The sequence below is a fragment of the Tamandua tetradactyla genome, chromosome 20 (genome assembly GCF_023851605.1).
Source record: "Tamandua tetradactyla isolate mTamTet1 chromosome 20, mTamTet1.pri, whole genome shotgun sequence".
NCBI lineage: Eukaryota > Metazoa > Chordata > Mammalia > Pilosa > Myrmecophagidae > Tamandua > Tamandua tetradactyla.
In genome coordinates this window covers 49,343,365-49,357,307 of record NC_135346.1, presented here as the reverse complement: position 1 = coordinate 49,357,307, position 13,943 = coordinate 49,343,365, and the positions used below count along the sequence as shown (strand labels likewise).

The following is a 13,943-nucleotide window of genomic DNA, read 5'->3' as shown; positions in this document are numbered from 1 at the left end:
ACATTTGGAGACAAAGGGCTTCAAATAGTATTGTTAGCAAAAGAGGGGCTGAAATTATGGCCATTTCAAAAATACCTAGGCAAATAGTTAAGGGCTGACACTAATACCCTTAAACCAAGAATAAATGCAGAAACAAGGGGAAAACATTTTCCTTCTTTGAATGCTTCACTTTTGTCCACTGTATGCAGAAACAGCTGAATTAAAATATACCACAAGTTCAAAGCTCGATTTCAGGAACAGCACCTGAGTATAGAGGAGTAACTACCCTTAATAGCCACTCGATATTTTTTTCGCCAGGATCAATTATACACCATGGCTAATGCATAGTCGGAGCACCCGCCAGCCACAGGACTGGCGGTGAATGCAAAACACACACTGAGAGTCCTTTTAAGCAGCTAAATGTGCACCCCATTACAGATCCATAATGCAAAACGGACGCCCGTCTGCAAATGGATTCAGAGCAGCGAGTTCTTAAATGGCCAGGGTACTTGGGTCTGAAAGGCCAGGCACTGGATGTGCAGGCAGAGCACATACAGTTTTTAGGATTAATAATACATCGATGTGTGTCAATGTTAATATACGTTTACAGCTCGCAGGCCGTGCAGCTGAGTGCTCAGCACATTTGCAGCCACATATAAAAGGACTGCTCTGTCGTCTCTCTCATTAATGCCTTCACTCCCAGGAAAATTAGATTACGTAAGAAAAGCCATTCAGATGATATTGAGGTTTTCCTTCCTCTAAAGCCTTTTCGCTAGGAAAAGCACTCGGCAACAGCGGCTGTGTGTCACCCATCGGCTCCATTTGAACCACTCATAGCCTGAGCAAGGTGCATCTTTATGGGCTCCGAGGTCCATTTTTTACTGGATGATGTATCCATATTCCACTGGGCAGACAGCGTAAGGCTGCAAAACAGCCACAGGACTCATTTGGTGGCTTCTTGCTTTTGTTTTCCTTTTGCATCTGATGAGTTGACCAAACTTTTCACTGTACTGTGTGATAGAGGATATTAAGGTGGTGTCACTTTGGAGTCTGGCTCACATACCACCAAATCCAGAACTTCAGCTGCATAAAAGTCCCAATCAATTGTGGCTTCAGCTTTCAAAAGGAAGGGAATCTTAAATTGTGGACATACTTTGAATATGTAAAATGCCATTTTTTCTGAGCTATTATAGTGAGAGTGGGAGAAAAGAAGTGGCATCATTTAGGATTTATGGGGCAGATTTACTAATAAGTGCTTCTGTCTCAGAGCATCAAGGCAGGAGGGTCTTTTACTGAAGCGTAAATGATTCTTATGAAAAGGGGCCTCACTCACTGAGGCCTTATAATAATGCCCTGCTAAGAGGTTTCTGTGTGTTATCTCATACTGTCCTCATGATGAAATTGTGAAATAAATGCCCATCTTTCTGATGAGGAAACCAAGGTTCAGCAATGTCAAATCACTTGCTTCAAGGTCACGAAGATACTCAAAGGCAGAGCAGGGATAGTAACCCAGGATAGTCTGACTCTAGAACAAGGGCTCCTAACATCCTCATTGTTATTTTCAGACTTGGATGTGACCTACCAGTGGATGGGGAGGTCAATTTTAAAATGCTATAGAGGGCGGGCCATGGTGGCTCAGCAGGCAAGAATGCTTGCCTGCCATGCCAGAGGACCTGAGTTCAATTTCCGGTCCCTGGCCATCTAAAAAAATAAAAATAAAAATAAATAAATAAATAAAATGCTATAGAAGGTCACCATCAGCATGTTAAAAAATGAGATAGAATAGAAAAGAAATATGCAGTAAAGATAAGCGTCTTGTGACCATTTTGGTTCATTTGGTTCAGTTTTATAGTCTATATATATATCTAGAGACATGTGCACATGTGTGTATGTGTGTGCATGTGTGCAAAAGTGTGAGAAACACACTTGCTTCTGATGGAGCCACTTGAAGGTCACACTGAAGGTCTCTTGCAGCCCCTAAATTTCCAGTTTTTTTTCTGAGAGTCATTTTCTTTCTTATATTACCTTTCTCCCAAGATTCCCAGGGCCCTAGCCATTCTGGGCAAAGCAGTATAGATAAATTAATAATACAATTTAAAACCGATTCCACTAAGATAAATAGCGCTTCCTAGATTAAGAGCGTAGCTGGCCAGAATGAATGAAATTTACTAACCCTGAGATGCTTAATCTTCCATTACATAAAAGTTAATGATTATAAGAAAGGAGTGATGGTAATTCACTTCTGCTTTTACAGGAAATCCATTCATCTCATTTTTAGCAAATTTTTCTTCTCAGCACACCTTGGTGCCAACGCTAACTGCCCTGCTCCTACAGGTGCATTGGCCAATTGTCATATATCAAAGATTATGCTTTGCCAAAAGTTTAGGCCGTCGAGTATGCATGCGCTTACAAGAGTCTGGGTGGGAATTTTCTGGGAAGGCTGCTTCAGTGCTCCCTCTCCCAACCCCTCCTCTATTTCCCAACCATCATAGAGAAGTGGTGGCAAATACCTTTAGCGCAGTCTGCTCCTAGAAATCCTGGAAAGCAGTGACACATCCCGGACACACACTCGCCATTCCCATGGCAGTTACGTGGACAGTCCTGCACCGAATCTGAAAAATAGAGGAACTCAGCAACTACCTTTTCCTGTGCCTGCTGGTGAAGTAATTTAATCATCAGCTGCCTGCCATTTTTAAAGACCAGTGCTGATAAACTCAATGGCCTATAGGGGAGCTGCAGGGAACCTAAGGGAGCCAAGTAAGAGAATAAGGAATGGAAGGGACAAAGGACAAATTGGATAAGGCATGGAAAAGGGTACCACCCTCAACTGATTAATCCAGGCAAGAATGCAAGGCAGGTATTGCTGTAACTTTTGCTTTTACAACAGGAATCATATATCTGGATTTAAAAACAACATCTCCTATACTTGAATGTCGACATCTTTTTTTTTTTTTTTTTTTGGCATTGGCAGGCACCGGGAATCAAACCTGGGTCTCCGGCATGGCAGGCGAGAACTCTGCCTGCTGAGCCACTGTGACCCGTCCTTGACAATTTTTTAAACTCTTTCTCCCTTGCCTCCCCTGAGGAATCATCCCACCAATGTGAGACTTGGTCTGGCATGTAGATTATGGTCTCTGATATACAGGACAGTTCTCTAAAATCACCACAGTTGTTCTCAGTCTCAGGTTTATAGAGTAAAAATATTCCCTGCTTTGTGTAATTCAAATAAAAGAAAAATTTAAATACCCAAGAGTCATCAATTTAGGTATGACTTACTGGGTTCATTGGGTAGTAGGCTTCGGGTTACACAAAAGTCCTTATATACCTAGATTTTGAGGGTCTTATTTTTCATGAAAATCAATTAGTTGACATTGGTTCTAGCACGTATAGCCGTCTTATGCCCTCATTTGTGTATTCTCAAATAAAACCTTCAAAGGGATCATTTTGGAACTTGTTCATGTTGATTTATTCTGCACAGAAATAGATGCATTCTTCTAAAATTATCATTACCCTCAATTTTACCTTAAGTTAAAATAAACACATTTAGATTCTCAGGTTCCAAGTTATTAGGATGATGGGGAAAAAAAGCCACTGGTACTCAGAATGTGACATTACACAACTCCTGAAGAGGTGGGAACATTGACTCAGTGATGTTGAAAGAAAAACTATATAGTCTAATTGTTCCCAGTGGAGCCACCTGAGAGTGTGAAAAGATGTTTTTTCCTTTAAAGCCAATTTCCTATTTATTCCTACTCTGGACCGAAAACTCAACCCATGATATTTTGCTTTCTTTCTACAGCATTTCACTTCTCAGTTCTCTTCTTCTGAAATCGGGTTGTAGTTGGTTTCAGGCACTCTTAGGAGAACTCAGTGAACGTATTTGCTTTTCCAAAAGCAAGTAAAGGGTTATAGATGCCATCAAGCCATTTTCCTTAATGTCTAACTATTAACATTTCAGTCCGAAATTTTTGAGGTTGGCTCTGTAGAGGGGGGGTTGCAAATCATCCAAGTAATTACTTGATTCATTTATTCACCATTCATTCATTAAAACAGCATTAGGTAGAATCATATGATATTGCCATTTTCTAAGGTCAGAAAGCAGCAATTTCATATTGCGTGGGAGACAATTCTCCATGGGTCTGTCATGCTTCTCCATGTCTTATGAGCAGAGGCTCCAGATGCCCTTGCTCTGGAAAACCTTTTCCAGGATGTCTGCATACTGCAAAGCCTTGGTAGACAGAGATCTCTCTCTCTCTCTCTCTCTCTCTCTCTCTCCCCCTCATTCTGTCTCTCTCTGGAGCACAGGGCAGCTTTGTTTACTATCCAATATAATAAAAAAAGTCTCCTTCTGGAGCAAAGGGCAGGCATGCTTACTGTCCATTAGAAAGAACTGAGGCTTACTAAACTCAGGACTTCTGCATGTGCATGTATCACCTGCCCTCTTCATGTTGTCCTTTGAGACTTGGGGTCTGGGGGACTGGCACACATGCTGATCCTCTGGATATCGCATTGCTCTGAGGAATAAAGTCCTTTGTCTCTGACACAGGACTCGTATGTCTCTGTCAGCATTGTGACTGTGGGAGGCTAACTCGTTAGCATAAAGTAGGGTAAAATCTCAGACCCATCACAACTCTTGACATGGCCCCATCTACTAGGTGAGCACCTATTATATTTGAAGCTGCTGTACAAGGCACTGGAGATACAATGGTGAAAAAGATAGATGCAGTCCCTGTCCTCGTGGAACTTTCAGTCTAGTAAAGAATACAGGCAAAAGAAATTTGTCAAACAAATAAATACGGGAAAAATCGTGATAAGTGCCTTTAAGAGAATAGTGCACTGCAATTGGGAGTAATAGGAGGTATCTACTCAGAGAGGATGGTCAGGGCTGGGCTTTCTAGTCTTCATCACCTTCAGGTGATGCTGAAGGATGAGCTGGATCAGGCAAGAGAAGAGCCAGGGGAAGAGCATTGCAGGCAGGTGGAAGAGTTTATGCAAAGGCCCTGAGGTAGGAAAGTGCAGAACTGAGTCCAATGCGGTTGGAGGGTACAGAGTAAGGGAGAGAGTGACAGGAGATGAGTTTGGATGCAGGGGGCAGATCCCGCAGGGGATGAGTTGTATTTTGTTTCGAGACCAATGGGAACAAATGAAAAGTTTTCAACAGAGGAACGGCTTTATCTAACTTAATGTTTTAAGAAGTCATTCCTAGGGTGAGGGGTAGAGATTGCTGCTTACCGAGCATGTGGGTCTAGTGATGGTTTGGTGAGGCCAAAGCTCCCTCTACTTAAACCTTGAATCTTCAGAGCTGGGGAGGTGAAGGTCCAGGGAGCCCCTTGCCACCTCAATCCCACAGAAAAGGGCTGAGATTTTTGCATACACTCTTCATTTGGCTGGAAGGCATCCTTTGCCCTTTACCTAAGGAATTGATTCTCATGTCTCAGTTTAGAGAGCATTTAACACTTGGGCATTGTCCTCCCTCGCTTCCCCTTTTGTCACTGTTCCCTTAAGTCCTATAATTGCCTCTTTATGCATCTGTTTTCTCACACCAGACCTGAATTTTTTGCCAAGGTGTTCGCAGTACTTGGAACACAGTCGGACCTTGGTAAGTAGTTGTCGAGATGTGTGTGTGTGTGTGTGTGTGTGTGTGTGTTGGTGTCTCTGTGTGCGTAGGAAGGTAGGAGAATCCAAAATCAGCAAAAATTGTTAGGAAGAGTACTTTTCATTTAATCTTTCCAAGGTCATATTTGAAGCATTTTATAGTGTTTGAAAGAAAAAAACAATTATGTAGTATTGCTTGAAATATAAAGGAGTCTACCTTTCCAGTCCCCTTTCTCCAACCCTAAAATATTACTATTGACATATTATCAGCTTTCTTTTCTTCAATCTACTTTAAGTTTTCTTGAGGGAAAAATGGGCAGAAGTGAGAACTGACCCAGGAAATGGGATTTTACACCAGGGGAGGCCAGCCTCCACCAGGTCTACGCAGCTGCAGGAACATCCCTCTGCAGTCCCCTGAGATGAAACGCATCTCTGAAAGCAGGTCGCCTCTCTCCAAAACACATCAGAGAACTTGGCTGTGTCAAAGGTATATTTGCTGTGATCACTGGTTGACACCCGCCTAATATTTTTCCTTCTGTTTGATATCACAGAGGCTCTTGGCACTCCCAGCTGCTCTTGCTGGAGAATGTTCTGATAATAGATATATGTGGGAGAACCTCTGAACCAAATAAAACACTGTTCTTTTCCCTGTATTTCAGGCCAATTGCTATCCTTGCTCTATCAGGATGTCTGCCCAACCATTAGGCTGATTACCTTTGACTTTCTGTTTGAGCTACAGTCCAGACAGGAGAAATGCACCAGGGAGAATTGCTCTTCCCAGCTCTGACAGGGGAGCCTGGGGGAAAGGCATCTCATAACATCTCCAAGTCTAAGTCTACGTGCCTAGAGGAGATGGAGGGCAGAGGCTATTGTCTAGATAACCTGATCAACCTAAAACTTGCTGGGTGCGGTGGGGTGGATTTACAGGGCTAGAATCCAAAGAAACTCAGCGTTTAGCAGCCGAGGCCCTGGGAAGTTTGAATGCTGATTCCTCTTCTTTCTAGTTTGGGCAAGTTGTTTTTAACTTCTCCCAGCCTTGGCTTTCTCAACTGTAAAATGGAGAGAATAGTGAAAGCACCTGCCTCTTTTTCGGGTTGACTGGGCTAATCCACCCAAAGGGCCGAGGACAGGGGCTGACACATAGAAAACACTCTATAAACGTGTAGATGTTGTTGTGTTATTAATCATTTCACTGAGTCCCTGTGGCCCCAAATAAGCCAGCTACTATGTATCATATGTGCCGTGATCTGTGTGTCCAGTTTTTTTTTTAACTTAAATGTAAGATAGGAAGAAATAAATCATTCCATCATGTTCCAAATCTTTAGGTTTGCTTTTTTCTTCTTGTTTCAAATAAGTTTCCAATGTTTTACCTACGTGACCTAGTCTCTACACCTTTACTTTTTTTTTTTTTTTTTCAGTTGGGCATAACCTGATACTGGAAGTTTCCCCTTTCCATGGAAGATTTTTCCAATGACTTATGTTATAGCAAGTTTAGAGCAGGGGTCAGCAAGCTTTTTTTCTGTAAAAGGACAGATAATAGTAAATATTTAGGTTCTGTGGGCCATACAGTCTCTGCCACAGCTCCTCCACTCCACTGCTGCAGTGGGAAAGCAACCACAGATAACATGGCTGGGTTCCAACAAAACTTTACAAAAAACAGGCAGTGGGCCAGATTTGTGTGCCAACCTGCGTTAGTGCATGTGGCTGGTTCTGATATGGCCAATTTTTTCTTAGTAGAGGGAACAAGGATTGATTTCAATTCTACGGCCAATACTAAAGCCTAGCTGATTTTATACCATCCTCAAGTTGTGGTCACCGGTGAAGAATTGCCACTGGAAGGTCAGGCTAGCTCATAAAGAGCTTTCAAGAATCAGGGAGTCCCTCAGAAAAAGACATGACAATAGATTTTAAAACACAGTTGATACAAAACAACTAGTTGCATAAGATGTACTCTTCCAAAATAACTGACTGTCATTTAGTGACTACTAACCCTGTGCAGACATGTCCCATCCATGATGATACAACAGTCTTCGCTTCACGTAAGTGGTCATTCCCTTTTCACAGATGATGAAACTGAGGCTCAGAGGGCTTAAGCGACTTGTCCAGTTAGGATGTGGGAAAGGAAAGTTGGGACTGATTCTGGGTCTACCAGGGCTTTCCTCATGAAACTTCCTTATCTAAACTTTTCTGGGGGGCCTTGAGATCTAAATTCAAGAGCTGTTAGGACAAGAAGGTATTGTGGAAAGGCAAAGGAAGAAGCCCAGAAACTGATGTCATTTCTACCATTTCCATATCCTGGCACCCTGAGCGATCCACTTGGCATTCTGAACCTCAGTTTACTCCTCTGTGAAATGGGCCTAACAATGTTCCGGGATTCACAGGGGCTCTACCCAGGATCAGTTATTAACATCAGTAAGAAGATTAAAAACCAATGATGACATAAATTTAATGAAAATGTCTACAGTTTATCTGATGGTTAAAATTCTTGGGATTTGTTTTAAGAAATCTTTGTGAAATCTTCTCACACTCACGACCCTTTTAGGTATTCACACCCACGTATCAGATGAAATTTTGGATAAAACTTAGTCTTTGCCCTACGAGTTAACAAAAAGCAGCACTAAAACAGGCTCCAATTACAAATGCTTATCTAAACATTTTTGAAATTTACCTACTTGGGAACAAAGATAAGATTTTCTTTTTCTCCTGTTCTTTATCTTTTCCGAGACTTATTTTTAAGTTTCTTTTTTAACTTTTTATTGAATGCTGTATGGTAGGGGTCACTTTTCACTCTTTTTCCCATGTGACTATCCCATTATTGCAGTCTCATTTGTTGGATTTTGTTGTTGTTGTTTTCATAGTTCTTTTGTTGTTTTGGGGAAGTACATGGGCCAGGAATTCTTTTTATAACTTCTTATTTGGAGCCTTCCCCAGTTTCTGAGAGAAATTCTGAGCTAACGTGAATGGCCAGTATTTATTGGCTTTACTTTGTGCGTAGAGATTTATTTTCTTTATTTTGCTGAATTCTCACACTAACACTGTGAGATGGGTTCTAGAGTTCCTTCTATCTTACCCTGAGTAAACCAAGTCTTCCAAAAACCCAGTGATGGCTTAGGGCGTGTGGCCAGGACTTGCCCAGGCAGCCCAACCCCACCCATGCCCAGCCCCCCAGCTGAGCGCTTGAGGGTGCCAGGGGCCCCATCATGGTGGAAGCTGCACTCCTGTTCCACTAGAGCCAGCTGTACGCGGATGAGCCTGGAGGACCTGAAATAAGGGACCTGGTTTGACCTCACACACACAGTCGAATGATTCAGCTTTTACAGAGAAACCCAACTTCCTCACCTCGAATTGCCTCCGGGACCCCGCACCTACCTAGGACAGCGGTGTTGAAGGAAACCATCTCTTTGTCTTTGCCGTCGTTGTAGAAGGCCAGATGCCACAAGCCCACGTCCAGGTACTGCACAAACACGGCTTCATTTTGCACCAGGGTCTGGATGCTGCGGCGCTCCCGGGGCGACTCGACCACGCTCCACTTCTCCTTCCCATCCAGTCGCTCCATGAAGTCATACTAGGGAAAGCAGACGGACAATCGTGGGTGAAGACAGGGGGCAGACCTGGTCCCCTGACTGGCACTCTGTCCCCTCCCACCCCACTGGTCATTGGAGAAACAATTTTTACAACATTTTTCTATCATCCAGTAAAAGAAGAGTACAAAAAAAATTATGATGATAATAACAGCACTATTTTTTCTACCCACAGTTATGCTGATTCCATTACTGTAGGCTACAAACCCTTATCTGCAGTCCCCAAAAGCTCTGAAACCCAAAAGTGTGTTTTTAACTGGCAGCAAACACATTTGATGACAAAACCTGATGGAGTGAGGCCCTTTATAATCTATTCATCCCACACAGTAGGAATCATCACTGATTTTGCTGCTGATAAATTAATGAGTTTGAGGATGGGTTTTGCTCCAGCCCCCCATTAGAGTGGTATAGACTACATGGTATGTGTCAAGTATTACTTTTCTATAATCCCCCAAATTCTGAATTTCAACATACATTTGGCTACCCAAGAGTTTCAGATATAAAGAATTATGGACCTAAGTTACCAGCTACTATTCATTGGTCATTTGTTAGCAGAAGGTGATACAGCAAAGTGGCTAAGAATGAGGGCTGTGATGTCAGACTACCTAGGGGGAGAATGGGTGCTGTTGCACTTACTAGTTCACCAGCCCACGCCTCAGTTTCCCCACCTGGAAAATTTGGGAAAATAATAGTCTCTGTATTATAGGGTTGCTGTGAGGAGTACGAAGGTGTTTAGAACAGCGCACGTCATGCAACAGAAACAAACTACACATTAGCTATCATTAGCGGTATTGCTATCATCATCTTGTTCCATTTTTACAAAAACTATCAAACAGGTACTATTTGTATTCATATGGTACAGATAAGGAAATTGAGACCCAGAAAATTCAAGCAACTTGTCCAAAGTCACACAATTCCTAAATGGCCAAGTAAGAATTTGGATACAGATCTGCTCAGTTGCAATATTCATGCTCTCCCAGTGTCTGGTCTCTAGCAAACCAGCAATTAAATGTTAAACCTTACTTCTATGGAAGCTGGGTTCAGAAATGGAAGTGATCAGGGAGAGATGGAGTGCTCAGCACAAGCTACCAGAGTGGGGAGCTGGGAGAGAGCAACTGTGACCCAAAAGAGGCCTATCCTAGAGAACAGGTAAAATCCTGTGATGGGCAAGTAGGAGCCACTGAAGATCCCTGAGTAGTGACTGATGTGATGAAAGGGATGTTTTGAGGAATTAGTTTGCAGGTAGGATATGAGGGTAGAATAAAAGGAAGCTAGCTAGAAAAATAGTTAGGAAATAATTGCAGATACCCAAGGGTGACATGACAAGGGTTTCAATTAGGATGGTGAATAAAAAGAGGGAACAATTTTGAGAACCAGTTCTAACAATTTCAGAGGAAGAGGGGTCAATCCATTGTCAAAATGGGTTGGATGAAAAGGGGGAAAAGAAGTGTAAGTAATAAAATATCAGTAGCTGAGAGAGTTCAAATAGAGTCAAGAGGCTACTCTGGAGGTCATTCTTACTCAAGCTCTAGTTAGACATCGCTACCTATAATAACTTGCCAAACCCAACCAAAACAATTCCAGCCAATTGTAAAGAACACATAGGGCAATATATAAGTTTCTACAAAGGTTCCATCTATTAGGGCTACTTTCCAGAAACCTACAACCTCCAGATGAGTCCCTGGACCAGAAAAGTCCTGAAACCTAGAGGGCCCAGCCTCTCTAGAACATTAGCTAGTTCCATCTCCCTACCCCATATTACTGACAGCCCCTTCTAACATGAAGAAGTTAGAATGGGCATAGCCCAAATACCTCTAAAGAATGGGATAGAAAGATCAAAGGTGATGGTGGAGTTATACAGAGAAAGTAGGGTTTAACAAACAAATATGATTGCTGAATCACTAAATTGATATTTCTTTTAGTCTCCAGTATCTTAGAGAATCTAGAAGTAAAAACTAAAATTGCGGAATTGTAACCCACACCAAACTCTGAAATTTGTTCTACAACTAACTGTAGTGCTGTGATTTCAAATGTATTGCTTTTTTGTATATATGTTACTTTTCACACACACACACAAATTTGATTGTGATGATAATAAAACATTTATTCCTTCTAGCCTCCTATATTCTGGAGCAGCTAGAAAGAAAACTCTGAGATGATGGTATGGTAGCCCATGACAAACTCTGGGATCTGTCCTGTAACTACTTGTAGAATAGTGCTTTGAAAGCTATTACTTTTTCCTTTCTTTGCTTTGTATATATTTTACATTATACAATTATAAAAAGTTTAAAAAGACCTTTAAAAAAAAAAGAGAGGACAAAGGAGAAGGCAAAAAGAACACCAATGTTTTTCACTTATCAATAAGAAAATTGGTAACTGTCCAATAGAAATGGACTAATCATACAAACTCTTTCTGTATCACTGCATAGGAAAATCATTTGCATTGCAACTTTCAAAGAACAATTGAAGAGTAAGTTTTTAGGAAATGAAAACCACCACTATAGGAGTAAGCTCTCTGTCCATTTCCCCTTCATTAAAAAGGTTTCCATAGGTTTCAGTCATCAATACAGCCCCTTTCATGAACTTCATAGACAGAAACTCCATAAATCTCCTAATGTGACTTCCCTATCATCAGAATTTTCCCATCTGAAATGTGATAATTGAAAAACAAAAGCTTTGTAATCTTAAACACAAAAGGCTTTGTCGTCAGATGACCTTGGGTTTCAATTCTGATTCTGCCATTTGCTATGGTGTGACACTGGAGGAAACAACTTTTACCCTCTTCCTGGTTTGAATATTTGGGGAATAATAAATACCTCTAACTTTCAGGGTTGTTGTAGGGATGACAGGAGCTAACGCACAGGGCAGTTCCTGGAAGATAATACTGTTTTATTAAGTACCTAACAACTATGATTCACTTACTTACACATCATAATGATCATAGAAGAGAGGCCCTTGGTTTTAGCTCTTACCTCTGGAGGGCGGGCAATGCCATTGGTTAGGAAGGTGAAATGTTCTGCAAATCTTGGAAAAGGAGTGTTTGTGCTTAGCTTCCCTCCACCATATATCCCACTGATCACAGCTGTCTTTATGGGCTAAAATAAATGACTTGAAATGATAGGACAAACCAATGCTGCTTTTGAAGACCTTTGTAACGAAAGCATTTGTTCCTTAGCAACCTCATAAATGTCCAACTACACAGAACCAAAGTCTACAAATTGCTGTCAGCCAGAGGAATGAGTACAACTTCCTTGGTGCAGAAGTGAGACGAATATACTTCATTTGAGGTCCAAGATATCACCCCCTTGAGAAAAAAGTTAGGTGAAAGTAATTACTTGTGTGCAGCTATTGCTCATTACTAATTTGGGCATCAATCATCTCTGCTGAACTGGCCGAATGACCAAGGGACATAAATGGCTTAGGACTATTGGCAGTGCCTGATGTCCACCCATCAAGTTACTCTGGGAAAAGACATTTTTCAGAGGAGGGAGAAGACGTCTATTTTAGCTGGCTCCTCAGAGTCTCTTCATAGACACATGAAGAACAGTTTTCATTTAAGGAAGAATCTGCTAGCCAGGGGGCTCTCAAATAGGGTGTTGGGACATGTGGGCATGATATGATATGGTATCTGCTCAATCCTGTGTCTCTTTATTGAGCTTTATTTTTTCCCCAGCACTCATGACTCCCGAGATACTATAATTTCTTTGTTTACATGTTTGTTATTGCTGTTTCATGAAGAATGTAAACTCCAGAAAAGCAGGGACACTCTCTGCATGGTCAAGTGGTTAAGAGGGTGGACTTCAGAGTTAGACAATTCAGGTTCGAATCCCAGCTTTACCATTTACTTGCTGCAACACTTGGGCAAACTTGTTTAAATTCCCTGTGCTTCAAACTCCTTATCTTTTAAATGAGGATAAACAATAGTACCTATATCATAAGTTTGCTGTGAGGATTGAATGTGGTGGTATACATAAAGTGCTTAAAACGATAAGTATCTAGTATATGGTAGATCGTATTAAAAATGTCAGCTATTATAATCTATTGATGTTTCCCCTCACCTGGAGGTGAAGCTGATCCACAAATATTTGTTTGTAAAATATTAAATGAATACAATACTGAATTTGTCAATGGACTCCATTTTAAAGAAACTGAAGTGGAATGTATTCAAGGATATGTCTCTAATGATAATCACTTTTACTTCCTTGCCTTGCAATGTGCTTTCTCATATGGGAGAGAAACGGGTAGAGTATCAGCCTGGAAGCCTGGAATCACCCACCACCAGTGCAAAACATTCCATGATTGGTCACTGTGGCCCAAGGTGTTTGCACATTCACATTTAATACTGAAGTCTGAGATTTGCTTAAAAAGGTTTCTGTGTAGAGTAGAGAGTCTCTGGAGGTCACTCTTACACAAGCTTCAATCAGACATTGCTACCTCTCATAACTTGCCAAACTCCAACCAAATATATACAGGGCAATATATAAGGTTCTACAAAGTTTCCATGCACTAGGGTAACTTTCCAGAAACCTACAGCCTCCAGATGGGTCCCTGGTCCAGATAAGTCCTGAAACCTAGAGGGCCCAGCCTCTCCAGAACATCATCTAGTTCCATCTCCCTACCCCATATTACTGACAGTCCCTTCCAACATGAAAAAAGTTTGAATGGTCATAGCCCAATTATCCCTAAAAAGTGGGACAGAAAGATCAAAGGTGATGTGGAGTTATGCGGAGAAAGTATGGTTTAACAAGTGAGTATGATTGCTCAATCATTTCGTTTAGTCTCCAGTAT

The 13,943-nt window shown here is 41.5% G+C and overlaps 1 protein-coding gene across 8 annotated transcripts in view; it reads right to left on the bottom strand.

Annotated features, from left to right (window-relative positions):
- TENM2 (teneurin transmembrane protein 2) overlaps positions 1–13,943 on the bottom strand; it is a 652,889-nt gene that overhangs the window by 153,969 nt on the left and 484,977 nt on the right. For 7 of the 8 annotated variants that reach the window (XM_077137592.1, XM_077137593.1, XM_077137599.1 and 4 more), the window contains 2 exons: positions 8,944–9,139; positions 2,490–2,591 (listed from right to left, as the gene is read on the bottom strand). In XM_077137592.1, coding sequence (XP_076993707.1) covers positions 2,490–2,591; positions 8,944–9,139 — 298 coding nt within the window. The remainder of the gene's footprint in view (positions 1–2,489; positions 2,592–8,943; positions 9,140–13,943) is intronic. The other variant, XM_077137596.1, reaches the window with a different exon arrangement.